We start from the raw sequence: 19346 nt of genomic DNA, 5'->3' as shown, positions 1-19346 counted from the left end.
CAAACTTGACACTCTTAGGAAAGACTAACTGCCACCTTTAAAGGCTTGGTATTTAATAGGTGTTTAAGGGAATAGTATGTTGATATTAAGCACATTTGAGATGCTCTATTTAAAAAGAGGGGGAAAAAAAACCCTTTATTTGCTTAGATTTACTCTGTTCAAGTTTCAGCATGTGCTTTGTCAAGTTAATTTTAGTTTGACGCTATTTCAAGAAACAAGAAACAAAGTGAAGCAGTGCCCAAAGTCCTTCTACACTGGAAGTAAAGAGGATGTGTCAGATATGTGAGAGCCGTGCTACAGGTTCTGGGATACCACAGTCAGCTGAGCAGCTTGAGTGATCGAAAGAAATTTCATGTCAGCTTGAAATGAGTCATTTCACACTGTTAAATTAACCCTTTGTGTGTTCTTTGCCTAGGTTATCCTGGGCAGGACTTTGATTGGGCAGACTACCTCAAACAATGTGGTGCTGAGGCAGCTCCCCAGAGCTGCTTCCCTTCGGTAAGGTTCTCTTGTAGAAAAGCATCATTTCTATTAGGTAAATTATATGTTTGATTCCAGCTCGAAGAACCATTTTGCATGTTTTGGCTTAAATTGTCCGTGATGACCGGTGAAATGAAAGAGTTAAGAGAGTGCGAGTGTGGGTTGAATGTAGTAGGTGCATGTGGTCTTCCTAGCTAAGTACGTAGCAGGCTAAATGCTTCAGTTGTGATAAAGCAGCTTGGAAAGAAACCAGTGTTCTATGACATGGAAGTGTGTTAGAGTCCAGGGAATGGCCATAGAATAACACTGGTCCTTGGCACTGCAGTAATCGTGGCAGCCTTACAGTAGAACCTTGTTTCCATTTACTTACTGTACTCTTTCAATCCTCCTTCCTTTCACTGTGGAGAAATTCATTCAATTGTGTTAAGCAATAACAGGTCAATCTTAAATTAGTACCAGGCAATCATTTGACATTAATCAATGCCTGAAGCACATGATAGATTTTGGTCTTTTCCTGGTAAAATGATAGAATTGCTGTGTCCCAAAGCAGAATGCCTCATCATACATTACACCTACCTTCCAGTTCCATTTACAATATTTGGGCTTTTGCAGTGCTTCAGGGAAGAAGCTGAGATGAAAAACTGCCATTTTTTGAAGAGGTTGTTGCTGGCTGTGAATTCTTGTTGCCCTTATTCTGTCTTGTAAGTTGTGGTGTCTCAGAACATGGTCATTGAATTTCTTATCCCTTTTCTGAGAAGTTGCTCACTGTAGGCTGGTTTCAGAATTTGTAGCGTTGATCCTGTAATTACGTTACAGAGTGGCTCTTGGAGGAAGAGTCCTGCCTGGCATTTCATTCAGGTGCTTCAGGTCAGGATAAGCACCCCTTCCTACTCTGTAGGAATTTTTGAATAGATGTGGACCTGTTACCCAAGCAATATAAAATGGACAGCAAGCTTCCTCTGCTGTCTGCTAGGACCCTACTGGATGAGGCAGGAATGTTGTTTATGTACCTAAAACGAGCTTGCAAGCTAAAATAATAGAATAGAAAACCTTGTCATGCTATTTGTGGGACTCTGCAGCCAGCAGCAGGGAGCCCCTCCTCGCATGGAGTTGCACTGACTCCTTTCAGTGAGTCTCAGCCTCCTTATTTTGAGTACTAATGTGCTTTCCGAGGTCTGTGTATAAAGCCTTTCTTTTCAATTAATATGCTAATTACCTGAAGTCTTTTCTGTCTGTGGATATCATTCTGTGATACTGGAACAGTGAGGGTTTTGTGTGTTACTCCTCTTCATAGCTATTCGTATCATACTTTGGATATATGGATGGTGTTTCACTGAAGCTTTCTGTCTTTTTCCTAGTTAACTTCTGACCATGGATTTAAGGAGAATATGAAACTTGAGGCTGTGAACCCAGTTGATCCGGAGGAAGTTTGCATTGCTACAGTCACCAAGTTGAGAGATTCCTACCTCTGGCTTCAGCTGGAGGGTAAGCCTGACGTGGGAGATCAGAGAATTCACATGGGTTATTCTGTGGTACCATAATCTGATCTGAAGAATATCTGGAACAAACTCACTACCTGTTGAATATCAGCAACAGATCAGTTTCCTAAAGAAAAACACAGCACATCATTTGCACCGCCTGTTTCCCAGCTAACCTTAGTTAAGCCATATATATAATCTATATAATATAATTTATGCACTGTGGTGGGTCAGTGCTAGGGTTAGGGTTACAGTGAGTGCCCTGTGTGAAAGGATGATCAGCGTCTTTTAGAAAGCAAGAGCCTTGTAATGTGGGTTGTTTTTTGTTTGTTTGTTTGTTTTTCATAAATGAGTGATTTCCATTTAAAGCCAAGCTTTGACTTGGTGTTTTGAAGAAAACTTTAAAGAGAGATTCCTTATTAAGATGGGCCTATATCAGACACTCTCCATTATAATCCCACTTCTTGATTGAAAGCACATCAGCATGCATTTACTATGCCCTGTCCATCTCTGCTGGACTGTGGATGGAAAATTCCATCTCCAGCTTTAGGTGGAAGTAAATGACATCAGGAAAGTAACTGGGCAGCAGAGGAGGAGAATAGTTGATACTGATGTATCTATGTACACTGTAACATCCATGTACACTGTAAGTTAGAAAGGGAGTGAACTCTTGGGATTTTATGAGTTGTATCAAGTTTTGCTTTTCTTAACAGGCTCCAAGAAGCCCATCCCTGACTGCATAGTGAGTGTGGAATCGATGAATATATTTCCAGTGGGCTGGTGTGAGACGAATGGATATCAGCTCAGACCTCCTTGCAAAGCAATAGGTATCAGCTGTGTTCCATTTGCAGTGGCTAGCTGTTTTAATAAAGATGGTGAGACCATTTAAGAGCAAGTTACTGCACAGTTATATCTGGCATCCCTGAATTTGGAAACTTCCACTGTGTACAGAGAATCCGTGCCTTGTGCAGCTGTTCCCCTGCATGTGTGGTCCAGCTGTGAGAAATGCTCCAATGGAACTGGAATCCATACAATAATTCCAAAACAGTGTTATTCTGTGACCCTCACAGGCTGTAAGAGGGCATGAAAACAATGCATGAACCACAGGAAAGAAATCATATGTAAGCATGCATGTATACACATGACATGCACATACATCTGTATGAGCTGTTCTTGCCACATGTCTGGCTGAGTGTGATATTGATTCTGTGCAAACAAAATTAATGCCTTAGTAAAGCAGTGTTGAGTAGGTAGACATTTGGGAGCTAAATTGAGGAGGACTGGCTTTGTAAATGTGCCAGCTGGTCACGATCCCTTAATGATAAAATGTTGAAAAGTAAATGCTATCTGTTCCAATTATGCTAGTAACGTAAGAGTGTCTTCTCTCAAATGGTTAGTGAGTTCTGTTTATTAAAGCTAAATGGGAGATGGGAAAACTAAGAATGTCTATTAAGTAAAGTTGTAAAACGGTAAGATTGGAATGAGCTGTCATTTACTGCAAGTCAAAGCAGGAGAAACTCATCTGGGAAGTGTCTGAAATGCCGAAAGCAGGAGAGGAAGGAGGAACATAATTAGAGAAAAGATTATTTTTTGAAAAATCCAGCTGTTTGCTGGGGACAACGCCTGAAATAGCTCAAGAGGCACATGTTTCATTACCCTACTATTATTACCATTGTAATACTGGTAGCTAATTGTAAGAGCCAGTATAGACAGAGCATGAAGAATGGTATCCAAGATTAGCAGTGCAATAGTGAGAGGGAGCTTTTTCTGTTGGCTGGGGGGCAGGAGTGTAGATTTAAGCATAAAAACAACAAGGAGGCCTTCTTAGCAGTTTTGAACAGCAGAACTTAAAAATAGCATATAACTTCAAGGAAAGGTATCTAATAAATCTACTGTAGTGGAAACATTATTTGCTTGCCTTCTTTGCTTTGTGGAATTTATTTTCTTCTCCTTTCTTTCAGTAAATAAACAGAAAAAGATTGCAGTAGTTCAACCAGAGAAGCAGTAAGTAACAGTGTTGGGTTAGTTTGTGTTTAGTCTTGTTTTCTTCTAATTAGTAAATGATGTCTCAGGGGAGACTAAGGCTACGCTGAGGGCAGAGAGATTCCACAGTTTGTTTGTTGTAATGCTGCAGTTGTTGGTAATGTTGGAAAAGACCTGGAAGAGGTCATAGTTGGATACAGAAAGCATGGGCTTTATTTTTTAACAATGCTAGCACAACTCAACTGAGTTACTGGATAGATGAAGTCACTGAAGATCCGGTCTTGAAATTATTGCTCTATCACTTTCAAAAGATTGCAGTATCTGTGAGTTTTGGAATGCATTTAAGAAGAACTAGCCTGATGTTAACAATGTGAATTTACAATTGTGTGTGCTTGAAGCTTTCTTAATGGTAATTAAGAAGATAACTCGAATACTTCTCAGTTCCCTTTTGGTTGTATTCTCCTTTCAAACAATGTAGTTTCTGTAATGTGAACATGCACAGTTCTACAGAGTTTCTTTTCAATGTGAATACTGTCACTCAGTAGGTGGAACAAAATAAATTCAGGAAGGCAATATTAGATGTACAAGACCAAACTAGCAAAAAAGAAAAGATGGGTCCTAGTAATATCTACAGATCTTCTACAAACTGTGCCATGCATATGAAATTCCTCTGTGTGAGCTTGTTCAAAACTGCTCAGTAGAATGCCTGACAGTTGGCTTTATTGACTTAGAGCTTTACGAACACCAGATCTGTCAGCAGCCCTGTTGATGTTTTCATTGTTCCTAAAATACTGAGCAGACTCTTTGTCCATGTTTTTGTAACTGGGATTCTTACCGCAGTGCTTGACTCATTTTGATCACATTTTGTTTAAAATCCTCTTTTTCAAAATGTAAGACTGTACATTGCTTTACTGTATGAATGAAGTTAAAGGAAGTAGAAAATGTGAACTACGTCTGCTTGCTTTATGTGATGTGATTATCAGCATCTTGCCCCTGTTTCAAGGAAGAGATGATTGCTACTAGCTGTAGCAGTGCTGCAGTCCTTCCCGAATTGAAATCAGTTGAGTTTGTATGTTTAAGTAAAGAAAAGATGAGGTTAGGAATATTATCAAATGTGGAATATGTAAAAAGCAGACTAATAAAGCTAGAGCAAGAAATATTTTGGCTTTTAGAGTTTGAGTTTTAGCAGCTGAGGGGTGTCATCCTCACCGTCTGTCCCTAACATCTTTCTTTGCATTTCAGGATTTTGTCTTCAAGGACAGTTCATGATGGACTAAAGAACCAGGAACTGAACTCCTCAGATTCAGGTATTGATTGATAGGGCTGGCTAACAAAAATAAAATCCAGCGGTCTTCTGTCAGCACAGCCAGAAGAGGAGGAAAGGGTTTTAAGATTTCCATCCTTGACTGTTTGTTGGACATCAGGAAAGAGTGAAGTGAACAAAACCATACAATTAGCTCTGAGTCCTGCAATTGAAATGTGCATTAAACCTGGTTAATGTTAGATGTTTTACATGAGAAGCAGAGCCGGATATCTGGAGCCAGATGCCTGCTGTCACCCATGCAGATTATTTTTTTACTGTCACCTGCTATGTTCAGTAACACTGGGAAGATCATAATAGGCCTGCTAAATCTGTACTCTTGACTTAGATTCTAGCTTTGAAAAGCAGGTTTCTCTGTTTTTTACGGTAACTTTGTCATCATAATAAACAAAGGCAATTCAAATGGTAAACTGTGTTGCGTGCCAGATGGTGAAATCTAATAATTTTCTAAACTGTTGCAAATGAATATGATGAATAAGTACATCTGCTGGTGAAACAGTCATGCAGATCTATTTGTTTGGCAACAAAATGCCTCTTCTGCTGTTTTCTGTGTAGTGAAATGAACATCTGAAGCTGCACCAAACGCAGCTCTATTGAAATGATCCATGCTTGCTTAGCATTTTAATTGGTTTTTAATAGAGTCACCATGTAAATTTGACTTCATTTATTTATTTTCCAGTTTAAGACCTTTTAGTGATAGTGTTGCTCAATCAAAAATACTACAACATTCCTAGAATAAAACAATTTCTATATATCTAAATATCTTACAATACACAACAGCCAGAACTGAAATTGTGAACAGCACTTAGCAGGCTTAACAAACTTGATGTCAATTCATTGGAGGTCACTTCATCAGTTGATACATCTTTGGTTTGACTGAGTGCAAAAAATGGAAAGCAACCAATAGTCGAGTTTAGAATGAATAGTGGAGAAAAGCCTTGCCAGCTTCTGTGGTGGAGAAATCCTGGGGACAGACAATTACTTGACTGGAAAAATTGTCTGTAATTACCATGTTGGGGTGTGCTGTGCTACCAACAGTTGTGGGTGCCTTTCTGCCTGTACTCACTGATGTGATCCCACAACAAACACATCCATCCTGCTGGAAGAAATGTTTCTTTTCCAAAACATGACAGGCCTGATTTCCAGCTGTTCTTGAGTTTGCTAATATGCATGTAAAGTATGAAAAGTACTTTTAGCAACATGAATGGCTGGCGCTGGGATTGCAAATGTGGCACCAGAATTTGCCCAAATTCAGGTCATTCAAGAACATTCAAATGTTCTTTCCTTTTTTTATTTTTTTCCCCAACAGGCAAAATATTAAGCATTGCAAAGAAATAATTCTTTGCTGGGAGATTGTGCCACATGATTTAAATCTTTGCTTTCTCCTTTCTCAGTGGTAATTAATGGAAAGTATTGCTGCCCAAAGATCTACTTCAACCACCGGTGCTTCTCAGGGCCTTACCTTAACAAGGGCAGGATTGCAGAGCTTCCTCAGTCTGTGGGACCTGGGAACTGTGTTCTCGTTCTGAAAGAGGTGAGGTGCTTGCATGTGGTGGATCTGCAGAACATCATAAACTCTCTAATCATGGATGGATAATTAATATGTTTAAGGAGTTCATAAACTGCTGATGAGCAAACAGGTTTTTTAATGGAAAGATGTACAAATTGTGGATCGTTTTGTGAATAGTTGGAAAGAGTATAACCCTCCCATGTATCTGAATTAAAGTCAACCTCCAACTGCTAACTCTTAGTAACCTTTAATTACCACAACCAGAGGAGTTAGTATCTTCAGCTGTAATGAATGCTTCCATTCTCATTAACAGCTGTTAGCTTCAGATAAGCCCCCAAGTTTTCCTTTACAGTTTACACCATTGATATTAGAACAGAGGAAATGCAGTTTTTCTTAGAAGAAAGAAGAAAGTATGTGTTTTCAGTAATTGGGAAATGTAAGGAGTTCTTTGTTTTATGGTGTACTTAACTTGGATATAATGTACAAAGATCAGGTTAAATCATGGATTCACTTTCTAACATAACTAAAGGAGGGGAGAAAGGAGGAAAAGACCATTTGTTAATGCTTAAGATCACTTTGCAGAAAGTTTACACATACCCTAAGGTAATAATTATTTTTTCCAAAATCTCCAAAAAGGTCGTGGGATGGTTATTATCTGAGCTGAGAGGTTGCATGTTTCCTAAGGTGTAACTGTGAGTCGAACAAGCACGCAGCCTGGTGGACATTTGAGTAAGATGTTTGCCCTCCTTTTGATCTCCAAATATTCGACTTGAAAATGAAAAGCTGTCTTTTGGCATGCTCATAAAGTTGTTAAAATCATTTATCTGCATATCATCTTTTTCAAAAAACACGTTCCTAATCCATCAGCACTTGGGGATGGGGGCAAACAAATTGCAGATTTGCAGGCAGGTCTATATCCTCTGCTCTGCTTGTTCAAGTAGTTGCTCACTGGTGAAGCTTGCTCATACCCAGTCAAATGCATAATGGGCAGAGAGAGTCCCAGGACTGGGGAGAGAAATGCACGTCTGTAAATTGAGGGGGGGATCTGATTTTAAGATATAGCCTGTATTTGAGCAAATCTGCTAATAGACCTCTCTGAATGCAGATTTTGTGCTATCCCCACTAACTTGAGGTTCTTCAGAGCTTTGAGTTACTTATTTCACAGCACTAGAGAAATTCTCATTTTGTTACAGTACAGGCCCTATCTTCATTCTCAAAAGCCAAAAAAGAAGAGAGCTTAAGATTCTGGAGTAAGATTTTGTAGCAAGCAGAAGGTTGGCAGGCAGGAAAGCCCAGCAGTGTTTGTAGGCATATCTTCACATGCTGAACAAGACTCTGAGATGGTAACTCGGATTTACCAAAAGTTGTGCAAGTTTTGCAGTGTTCAGCCCTGCAGTTTAATTTAGTGATGAGTAATTCAAAGGCACTGACTGGGAAGTTGCTAGATACACTGGTGACTCTGCAGACAGATTCTAAAGGTTTGGCAAGGTCTAAAGCATTGACTGCTCTCAGTTTTCATTTTGGCTGTATCTGTAATCCTGCTGTGAATGAGGTCTTTGATGCTGGATAATTCAGATGAATGGAAGTGATCTCCTATTCTACCCCAGCACTTTAAAAAGATTTATTGTACAAGGAGTCTAAACACAGTTTCTCCTCTTCCTCCCTACTGTAGGTTCTCACTTTATTGATCAATGCAGCATACAAACCCAGCCGTGTCCTGCGAGAGCTGCAGTTGGATGAAGAAGCTGCATGGCATGGGCATGGAGAGACCCTAAAAGCCAAGTAAATGCTTGTCCCATTCCCCACTCAGTTGATCCTAGTAACACTGTTCTGTGCTTTAACTTCTTATATTTCATTGAATCACAGAATGGCTTGGGTTGGAAGGGATCTCAAAGATCATCTAGTTCCAACCCCTCTGCTCTGGGCAGCGTTGCCATGAGACCAGGCTGCCCAAAGCTCCATCCGGCCTGACCTTGAACACCTCCAAGCATGGAGCATCCATAGCTTCTCTGGGCAGTCTGTTCCAGCACCTCACCACTCTCTCGGTGAAAAATTTCCCCAACATCTATTCTAAATCTCCCCTCTTAGTTAAAAGCAGTCCCTCTTGTTCTATCTATCTACCCATATATAAAGCAACCCAAAGTTGACTTCCCTCTCATTTGTAATCTCCCTTTAAGTACTGAAAGAGCGCTCTCAGGTCTCCCCAGCTCTCCACACTAAATAAGCTCAGCTTCCTCAGCTTGTCTTTGTAGAGGAGGGACTCTAGACCTCTGATCATCTTCATGGTCCTCATCCGGACCTGCTCTAAAAGCTCCACAATTTTCCCCAGGCCTGGACACAGTGCTCCACATGGGGCCTCATGAGGGCAGAGCAGAGAGGCGCAGTCCCCTTCCTGCCTGTTGTCACCCTCTTTTGATGCAGCCCAGCATCCTGTTGGTGTTTGAACTGGAAGTGCACGCTGATGGTTCATGTTAAGTCTTTTGTCTACCAGGACACCAAGTCCTTCTCCATAGGGCTGCTCTCAACGAGTTCCTCTCAGTCTATACACGTACCTGGCATTGCCCCAACCCAAATGAAACACCTTGCACTTGGCTTTGTTGAACCTCATTTGGCGAGCCCAATTTCCAAGCCTGTTCAGGTCCCTCTGGATGGCATCCCTTCCTTCAGACGTACCCACTGCACTGCTCAGCTTGGGGTTGTCTGCAAACTTGCTGAGGGTGCACTCATCTCAGAGATGAGAAAATTGTCTGCCAGAATCTTTACATGCTGTAAGCTAAATTTCCAACTCTTCATAAGGTCCTTTGTGAATGTCTGTCAAAGTGCATCAGAATTTAATGTTCCTTACTGTGCCAAATGTGCTCTTTGTTGGCATGTAAGCAGTTATTGGTGTGGTGCTGGTACAACACAGCATATCCACTAGCAGACTAGAACGTGAAGCTTGAGCTACTGAATACACCTGAAGATAAGTGTCACTATTTGGAAGCAAAAGTACACTTTTGCTTTGAAAGTACTTTGAAAGTTTAGCAGGCTTCCATTGCATTTCCACACATTTCTCAGTGGGAGATGAGTTCTCTGAAGTTAAGTTGTAGCAGCACTCTGAAATGGTCTGGCGTGGAAGTCTTTCTACAGCAGCCTAGCCAAAGTGCTTCCTAGTTTTCCTGTTGAGTCTTTTGGGTTTGAGCTTCTTTGCTAGGAAAAAAACAATGATTGTATTTGTATATATCCAGGTATTCTCTTACACTCTAGCAGTAGCCTTGTAATTAAGTCTCCCTATTTGCGTACTAAAGAGTAGATTTTCCCAATGTGCAATAGCACAGACTTTCCTATATGCTTTTGAATATGTCAGTAATCATTTTGCTGGATCAATTTTGTGTGTAAAAGGGCATTTTTCCATATGCTGAAGGATTACTTTGTATTTGGCTTTGGATAATAGGAAGATCATTTCGATTTGATGCAAATAAAAGCTGTGGCTGAAGTAGAAAAAAAATCTTTTGATTTGTTTCATTGAAGTTGCTGTGTGCTTCTTTTGTCACCACGGTGAGAGCTAGGATGTCTGCAGTGCAATGATATAATGCTCTTTTTTAGTGTATCACCTAGGTATTTGTAGGCCTGAGACATCCCCAAGACATATCAGCATTTGCCAATAGCTGGACTGGGAGCAGGAATGCTGCATGAGATGGCAGATAACTCACTGTGCTGCTCTGTCAGTGTTGCTGCAAGGCTGATAAAGAAAAATAAATTGATATTTCTTACTTTGAATTCAAACAAGAGCACTATGTGGAGTTATGGCAAACGACTGTCCTGACAAATTCTTCAGCAGTTAGATGAAAGCTGATTGGAAATGTGACAGTATATGCCATAGCATGCACATAGAATGGCTCACTAGAAGCTGTCTGCTGATACCTTTTATTAGCCTGGTTGGCAGATTCTAGCATGAATTAGTATGCTCAGTCTTTGTTTTAGGGTCCACACCATAGTGTGGTTGCATAAAGAGAACCCTGTGAACAAAGAAAACAAACTATCTGAACTCTGGGATAGTCTTCTCAGAGGGTATTTGAGGATTCCTGAATTATGATCACATTTTCAATGTTAGGTACAAAGGGAAGAGCTACCGTGCAACTGTGGAAGTTGTGAGGACAGCAGATCGAGTGGCAGATTTCTGCAGGAAAACATGCATCAAGCTGGAATGTTGTCCGAACCTTTTTGGCCCTCAGATGGTGCTGGATAAGTGTTCAGAGAACTGCTCTGTCCTGACAAAGACTAAATACAGTGAGTAGGCTGTGGCTGTCCAACTGAGGTGGGGCTGTTATGGAGGGGTGTTATATTTTGCTTTTGCTCTGGCTTTGGCCTCCAAAAGGAATCCAAAGTGCATTGCTTTGCTTACAGAAGGAAAAGCTCGAGCGCTACCCTCACTGGCCTGCAAAATATCCATGCACCAATGTGTAGGGCAGAAAAAATTAACTTTATATTAAATGGTAATACTGTGCATTAACTTATTGTGAGCTTAAAGTTTTATCTTCTTAAGACAACTTTTGGGACAAGAACTGGCTCTAATATTGTAATTTAAGTGGCATTGTAATTGCTTTTACCATTCTGTTGTGGAACAAAATAAAATACTTTCAAGCCCTCTTCTTAGCTTTTAGGTTTTTTAGGTTTTTAGCCATTTGACACTGTGAGAACAAACAGTGCATTGAGGCCATGTTTAAAAACTGCACAAACATCACAAGAGACATCCGACAGTGGATGAAGTCTGTAGCTGATGACTTTTTTTTTTAAATAAAATGTGATCATCTGGGATTTCTCAAAGTTAAAGAAGTAAATCTACTGTTACTGGGCAAATAAAATGTACTAGTAACTCTTCTTCCTTAAACCAAATTGAAGAGGAAAATATAGATATGCTCGTTCAGAAGTTTTGCAGAAATGGGATTTCTACTGGGAAATGTCCTGCTACTGGTTTTCCAGTCCTGATGATGGACAAACATAACTAGTGACATTGAAGGTGCATTTCAACATGATGCTCCTTTCTTCTGTCCTGGTAGCACACTATTATGGAAAGCGGAAAAACAAGCGGATAGGTAGGCCTCCGGGTGGCCACAGTAACTTGGAAGTAGCCATGAAGAAACCAAATAAAAGACGGAAGAAACGAAAACATTTTTTTGTTCATAAGAAAAAACGTTCTTCTACTTCAGTGGATAACACTCCAGCTGGATCTCCCCAGGTATGAGACTGACGACAGCTTTAACAGATATGGTATGTGATCGTGGACCAGCTTCATTTGAAACAAGAAACTGTCAGTTCCTTATAACTTCAGGTTACAGCTGACAAGTGGGTGACTAATGTAGTTCTGTCCTCATCTTCCCATGTTTTATTTTGTTGCTGTGTTCTTTTTCCCCACCATCCAGGGCAGTGGAGGAGAAGAGGAGGATGACCAGGATGAGGTAGATGAAGAATCTCTGAGTGAGGATAGTACATCCGAGCAGCAAGATGAACTGCTGGAGGAATCAGAGGTATCAGAGAAAAAATCACTGTCATCCTCTCCTACACAGAGTGAGCTGTCTCATTCTCTGACTCAGGACCAAGACAAGAGGAAGAGGAAGCTTAGGACCTTTTCTTTTTCCGATGATGAAAATAAGCCTCCTTCGCCCAAGGTAATTCTGAACATAGATTTGTGCCTTTGCTGAGCGCTGGGCAAGCACAAACGTCTTGGAAGTATTAAGCAGTGTGTTTTTTTTAAATACTCCATTATCCCATGAGGGATATTGTGAAGGCACTGCAGAATATTTAAAAACGTAATTTTTATTACAATCGTATTACAGGATCATAATGAAGACTAAACTGAGGATGGCTGTAGATAGAATGGGGAGCTTTCCACTTCTCAACTGTTGGCACTCCTTGGTTCAACTTGAGCAGGGGCTTGGAGAAATCCTCCTTTTAGATTTACCTTACTGACGATAAGGATGTCGTCTCCAACTGCAGCACAGTGCTGTTCTGCACGTCTGTGCCAACCGAGGAGCATGAAAACCTGGGAGCTCCCATTAGAGCTTTATTGGGCAGATGAATATTTGGAGTGTGGGATTGTTGGTCCGTGACACCTACAGTATTTCAGTTCTTTTTGTGGTGGGTGGCTTGTCTAGGAAATAAAGATTGAAGTTGCCGAAAAGCTGCAGCTGGACAGCAACCCTCTGGAATGGAGCGTGGCTGACGTCGTGCGATTCCTCAAATCCACTGACTGTGCACCGCTGGCAAGAATTTTCCTCGACCAGGTATGATTTTCTGTTAAAGCACTGAAGCTGCTGCTTTATTCTTAGACCTTTATAATGAATCACAAAAAGGAATGAGTTTAAATTGCATAACAGATTTTTGAGGGGTAAAAAAAGAAAGCATGCACGACTTCCTGCAGATTCCGGAGGAGACTTTAGCAAATGGCCACAATTGTTCAGGTTTCTAAGTTCTTAGTGGAAGAGATTTTAGTCTGTGGGGTATCACTCAGCACTTCAAAGGCAGTAGCTAGTTTTCTGGGTTTTTGCCCCTTGTATTGAGGTCTCCAAATGATGTTATTCATTCTGCAGACTGACTGCAAGCGTCATAGTGTTGTACATAGCAAGTAAAGAATTCTGTGTTGAAGTATGGCGACAGGAGTACAAACATGAGTCAGATTATGCATCTTGATTAAAATTTTGCCATAAAAAATATCTAGTACAGGAACTGGTGCTGAGTATGGTTTATGATAGATGTTAACAAAACAGCATCTCGTTCTGTCTCTTAGCAAGTGAATTTGAGCTGACATCTTAAGATAGGAGTTAATTTGTTGGTGAGAAAGAGAGTTTTTAAGCTAGAGTAGGATAGAAATCTGCTAATTTACAAGTGGTCACGATTCTGAAATGACAGCAAGTCAAAGCTGAAGGGAGATGGGAAGAAAAAATGCAAAGTCAATATGGAGGTTTTGTCTTCTGACAGGAAATTGACGGCCAGGCACTGCTGCTGCTGACCCTGCCGACCGTTCAGGAGTGTATGGACTTGAAACTTGGGCCAGCTATTAAACTTTGCCATCACATTGAAAGGGTTAAACTTGCTTTTTACCAGCAGTTCGCTAACTGAGAAGCAGTCAAGTTGAAGCAGACCTTTGAAGCACAACCATGCTCCTTTCTCTCTATCAAGGAAAGCCAAATAAAGCTGAACTGGCAACCCAGGAGCATGAGTCAACCTCCATTTTTCACTTTGGAGAAAAGACAACATCTGGAGGAAAATGCCAGTGCAAAAACAGGGGCTACTCTACCAGCTGCCAGCTTGGGAACACAATAGTCTCTTGCTCTATGGTTCCCTTTTTTTAATGTATTTTTTAATGGTTACAGAAAAGTCTCCTCTGGTGGGAAGTGACATTTCAATAGTTCTGTTGGCACAGAACTTTAAAAGGAGAAACGAATCCTGTTTACGTTCGCATGCAGGCTGCCAGAAATAACCTTTCTATATTCCTGGTGATTCGCAGAATCTCCATCCCTCCCCGTGGACGGACACTTGCTTTACCACAGCACTGGCTTTGGAATGTGCTTGGTGCACATTCGTTTGTTAATGTGGAGTATTTTGATGAATTTGTTCGTTGTTAGGACAGCGATGTGACCACAAGGTTCTGAATGTACAGTATAGCAAGAGTGAGATTTGTTTCTTGTTTTGTTTAGGGTTTTTTTTGTCTCTGTTCTTGGGTTTTTGTTTTGTCTTTGTTTTGATTTTACTACCTCTGTGGCCTGAACAGTAGAAATGATGAACTAGAAAGGGAGGGAACTACTTGTGGATAACTCATAGGTAGCTGCACAGCAGTCTCTCTTCTGTAGGCATGTCAGAAATACAAAGCAGTATAAGCATACAGAGCTTCTGTTCCAGAGCTTAAATGGAAACCTGTGCAGGCTGAACTTGGGTGTTACTTTATTCTGACGTGTCAGAAAATAATTATTTTGCACTTCTCTTACAGATGGACTGTGGTGGGGGTGGGGAAGAAGGGGTGGAAAGGAAGGAAAGAGAAAGTGCCTCTGCATTTTCTTTTATTCTGGTTTTCAGATAAAAGATATTTTCTTTATTTTGCCCTTCACAATTCTGTGAAGTTGTTTCCCTTTTCTTAAGGAATTGGGCCATGTACACAGAGCCTGTCAGCAGCTTTTTGCTTTGTTACCTGTGCATCTTCTTGGAGAACACACTAAGAAAACTGCAATCAATGAGGACTGCAGCATAGCTCTGTGCCAGTGTTTGCATACTGGAAACTATCTTAAAGCATGACTTTGTATTTTTACCTACTTACAGCTACTCAGGATCAGACTTGACAACAATGTGGGGGTTTGGGAAGGGCTTTTTGATCTTTTTCTAGAGAAAAGAAAAAGGACCTGAGGGGCATCTATTTGTAGACCCACAGTAGGATGAACTGCTGATTTTAATTTTAGGCATTAAACACACTCAGCCACTTGCTGTGGACCTGTGCTTCACGCTTGAACTAAGAGGGCTTAACTTACTTTCCATTAAAGATGTGAGGAATTTGCATCAGGCTTGAGATCTGCTTCACAGAAGGATTAGGTTTCCAGTGCTTTGCATTCATTTTCTTTGCCTCTTCTCAGCAGTATGTGGAGGAGCATGGGCAGGAGCTTCGTGAAGTCGGGAGCATGCAGCCTTGATCCTTTCTCCTGTTCATTTACCTTTTCAAATACAGACCCTGGCATACTAAGACAGCCGAGGCAGGAAGGTGCTTACTGCAGGGTCTTTAGGGTCTGTGCTAGCTTCTGTGTGGTTACTCTGATCAGTGGATGAATTCAAGCTTCTCCAGGGCCCAAAATGATAGGTTATTCTGGTGCTGGGAGCTGTAGATTCATTGAAGAGGTCATCAGTCATCTGTAAACGAAGAGCTGTAAACGAGGAGCTGAGTTTGCACAGTCTGTATCCACCACACACGTTGAGGGGATTGACGACCAATGCAAACTGTTTTGAGTAAGCAAAACTGCATGACTGATTCTGATTTCTTTTGCTGTGAGCCCCTTAGAATAACGACCTCACTGAGGCAGAACTACTTACAGAAGTGCTACAATCAGAATTTTTTTTCCATGCAACAAGCTAAATTGAAAACAAAATATCCCTTTTTCTTCCCCTGCACCAAGTGTGTGGGCAGTGAAAGGGTGCTTTGGCTCTTTTTGTGATCCTCCTTGCCCCATTCCCTTAGTGTAAGCTCAGTGGGAACTAATTATACCCGACAAGTTTTTTGAAAGAAACCTTGTTGCTTTGCTGTCAGCATCTTGTCTTGAGAAATTTGACCAGCAGAGAGAACTTCTGGGCTGAAAGATGGCACTTTTGTCATTCTTCAGGGATTCCAGAACTCTCCTGTGTTGTTAAAGAAGCTGGTACCTAGCAGATTTACTTGCATAGCCAAGAGATGTTACTCCCAGATAGATGTCCTTCAGAGTAGCTGTCAGGAGAGAACAGAGCTTAAAGGATAACTTAGTGAGCCTGTTCACGTGGCACCTAGGGTATAAATACAAAAGTCATACTTCTTTTATTCAGCAAAGATAGCAGTCAGTTTCAGAGGATAGGGGGAGACTTACTGGTCACCTTTGGCATGTTTTATAGGCTGGATTTTTCTGCCTTGTTTTGGGAGGCACTGACAGTCTGGTCCCAATGGGATCTGTTTTTGTTGTGATTTTCAAAAGGGATGTTTTCATTATTTGTGAAATGTTTTTATGCTGCACACGGGTACTGTACACTCTGTTTCCTGGAAGAAGGTGCACTCTTTTACTGCTGGATTTTAAAGGGATACCTGGGGCATCTTGATGGATGGTGTTTCTACACAACTGTTTCAAGTTTTTTCTCTCTCTGTGTGGCAGACAACACAACTGCCCTTATATTTGTTCCTCTTGCAGCAATATGACTTCAATCAGCTCACATTCTGCTGTTTTTCTTCAAAACTGAGTTTTTGGGTAGCTTGATGCCTGAATCCTTGGCTTCAGGATTATATCTGTGTTTTACCAGCAGAAATTGCTGGGACTTCAGTAATTCAGATTGGCTTCAGAGGTTTGTGCTGTCCTCTACCATTTCCATTCATCACAAAACATGACGAAGCTGAAGTCCAGGAGGGAAGCGGTGGTACCTCGCAGATGGCTTCATTACAAGAAGAGGAGCCCTCTGCTGGGCCTCGTGTACTGTTTATATAGATGGTAAACAGAGATGCTGCTTAACTGACCCACTGACGGCTTATACTCTTGTCTGTCTGATTTTTGTATGCATTGTCCAGCCTTGGTTTGCACATCATAGCTTTAGAAACCTGATGGTGCCTCTGCGTCACACTCGTACTGTGCTAAGCTTAGCTTCACTGGCAGCAACATTTTGCTGTTGTGTTTCTACAGTGTGCAGAATCAGCACAAGGAACCCATAAGAGAAATATCTGACCTCTAAAAATGTCATGCAAGGTTAATGTGGTAGAATGATCCCCAAGGGCGTGAGCAGCTTGCTGTTCACCTTATGCTGAAAGTGGCCCTTCCAGAAGAGGGGAGGTGCAGCACTAAGCCCTTCTGCAAGCTGCTCTTTGAGAAAGGCAGAAGGAAAAGGAAATTCATTGTGTTGTGCGGAACACCGGGGATGTCTGAAGTTTCTCCTGGGACTGAGTACAGAGTTCAGAGTGCTTAGGATTACTTTTTCCTTCACAACTTTCAGCATTATTTTGTTGTTGCTTTAAACTTTGCTAGGGTTTATTCTTGATTCTAACGATGCTTTAAAGGAGGAAGGAAGTATTTAGCTGCTAAGTCCACAGAAGTGTAAATGCATTTACGGTAGATTGGACTGAGCACTCCATTCTTCTGTTTGGAGTACAAAAATGTGGCAAAAGGAGAGGTGGCTCGGGAGATTTTTGAATGTAACTGAATAGGCTTCAGAACTGTCAAACTCAGATTGCAGACTGAATACTTTTGAACCAAACTTGTTGCTAGAGAAGAGGTTCTCAGATGAAGTAGCCTCACCAGAAAGCCAAAAATATGATGATCCTATATAAAGCTACTCCTTAACCAGACCTGTCAGTGGTTACTGCCTACTGAGAGCTCAAATTGTTGAACAACAAGCAAGCACAAAGACAGGCTCTGTCAGGAGGCTTCACATGTTGGCTGAAGGCTCCATTTTAAGGGGATTGTGTGCTGAACCACCTTTCAGGGTGCTGCTGAACTTGCCCATGCATGCATGTAGCCTTGTTTTCAAAGGCAGCCTTATGGGTGAAGGACTGGAAGGGGACTGGAGAACATCTGGTGCAGCAAGCCTCTCTACTGTTATGGGCGTGTTTGGTTTTTTTAAATGATGACAAGAATCTGTACGAAATCTAGTGAAAACAACTCACGTTTAGTGGCACTTTGTCCCCATGGTCATTTCTCGCTTCTTCAGAGTTGCATCTCTTGTCCCGAAATGCACCGGACAATAAAGATGGATTTTTTGATGGGAAGACAAAGTTCCCATTAGGTGCAAAGCCAGCGGTGTCTGGCTCAGCTTTAAGCCATGGGAGCGAGCAGGTCTTGCACTGACAAAACTCATCCTGACGGCACAGCGGCGGGCGCGCAGCCTGCACAAGTCCTCCAGCATCGCACAGTTGAAGAGGAACAGCCTGCTGCTCCAGTCACGCTCAACGTGTGTGAATGAACAATGAATTCTGGGCACAGACGTTTCTTGCCCACTCCCCAAAAGTTGTTGAACACCAGTTTCCAAGAAACCTTGTGGAAAAATAATTTTTTCTGGAGGCTTCACGTTTCTCCACACCTGTTTGATTCCTTTTGTTATTATTATTTCTGTTTAAAATAAATTAAAAAATAATCTTTGTAGACAATCAGAGGCCTTTGGGGAGACTTGGCCCTAAGGGGAACCTGCTCTCCACACCTGGGCCTGTTTCTTATACTAACTCATCGGAACTGATGCACTTTTCCTGTATTTCGCCTTTTTTAATTAGCTGCTTATTCTTAAACAAAGATTTAAATGCGTATTGTGTTGTGTCCCTTCTGCTTCTTGTTTTATCCTTAACTTTTAAATATATATAAATATATATATATATATATATGCAGTGAGACTGAAATACTAAATGGAAGAGAAACAGGAACAAGAAGATGCGCGTGTGAAGTCCCACCATTGTCGGAGCAGGTGTAACAATTTAATCAGAGGCTTTTTTAAAAAATATTTTGGATGGCTATTTTGCTTGTTTTGTCTGTAAATAATGTACATAGGTTTGTGGTATATGACGGTTTTAAGTGGTTGTAAGAAAATTAAAAAAAAAAAAAAAGATACTTCAACTGTTACGGACGGCTCTGGTTGTTAACGCCGCTGCTTCCAGCGAGTGATTTTTCCATCTGAAGGAGGTGTTGGGGAAACTATTCGGGTGAGCGGCCGGGGGGAAGCGGGGAACCGGCGTTCCGCGGGATCCCGAAGGTCGCACAGCGCTGCCTTTCATCGTGAGCAGCCGCCGGCTCGCAGCCGAGCAGCGCCGAGCCTCACAGACGCCGCCGCTCGTTCCGCGCGTGCCGGCTCACGGCGCCCCTTCCGGTCACGGTCGGGATCGGGCCGGCGCCGACGGCTTTAA

At 41.5% G+C, this 19346-nt stretch overlaps 1 protein-coding gene across 4 annotated transcripts in view; it reads left to right on the top strand.

Annotated features, from left to right (window-relative positions):
• The window catches only part of SFMBT1 (Scm like with four mbt domains 1), a 65477-nt gene extending 46459 nt beyond the window's left edge, over positions 1–19018 (top strand). For 3 of the 4 annotated variants that reach the window (XM_042823323.1, XM_042823324.1, XM_042823325.1), the window contains 12 exons: positions 416–498; positions 1839–1965; positions 2672–2785; positions 3920–3962; positions 5184–5248; positions 6657–6796; positions 8445–8554; positions 10866–11041; positions 11812–11990; positions 12175–12420; positions 12907–13035; positions 13730–19018. In XM_042823323.1, the coding sequence (XP_042679257.1) occupies positions 416–498; positions 1839–1965; positions 2672–2785; positions 3920–3962; positions 5184–5248; positions 6657–6796; positions 8445–8554; positions 10866–11041; positions 11812–11990; positions 12175–12420; positions 12907–13035; positions 13730–13870 (1553 nt within the window). In that variant the 3' untranslated portion in view covers positions 13871–19018. The remainder of the gene's footprint in view (positions 1–415; positions 499–1838; positions 1966–2671; positions 2786–3919; positions 3963–5183; positions 5249–6656; positions 6797–8444; positions 8555–10865; positions 11042–11811; positions 11991–12174; positions 12421–12906; positions 13036–13729) is intronic. The other variant, XM_042823326.1, reaches the window with a different exon arrangement.
• Positions 19019–19346: the final 328 nt, after the last annotated feature.

The sequence above is a fragment of the Centrocercus urophasianus genome, unplaced genomic scaffold, assembly GCF_019232065.1.
Source record: "Centrocercus urophasianus isolate 14NV4802_14NV808 unplaced genomic scaffold, USGS_Curo_1.0 seq_22, whole genome shotgun sequence".
Lineage (NCBI taxonomy): Eukaryota > Metazoa > Chordata > Aves > Galliformes > Phasianidae > Centrocercus > Centrocercus urophasianus.
The sequence above is the reverse complement of the archived record's forward strand: the minus strand, read 5'-3'. Positions and strand labels throughout refer to the sequence as shown.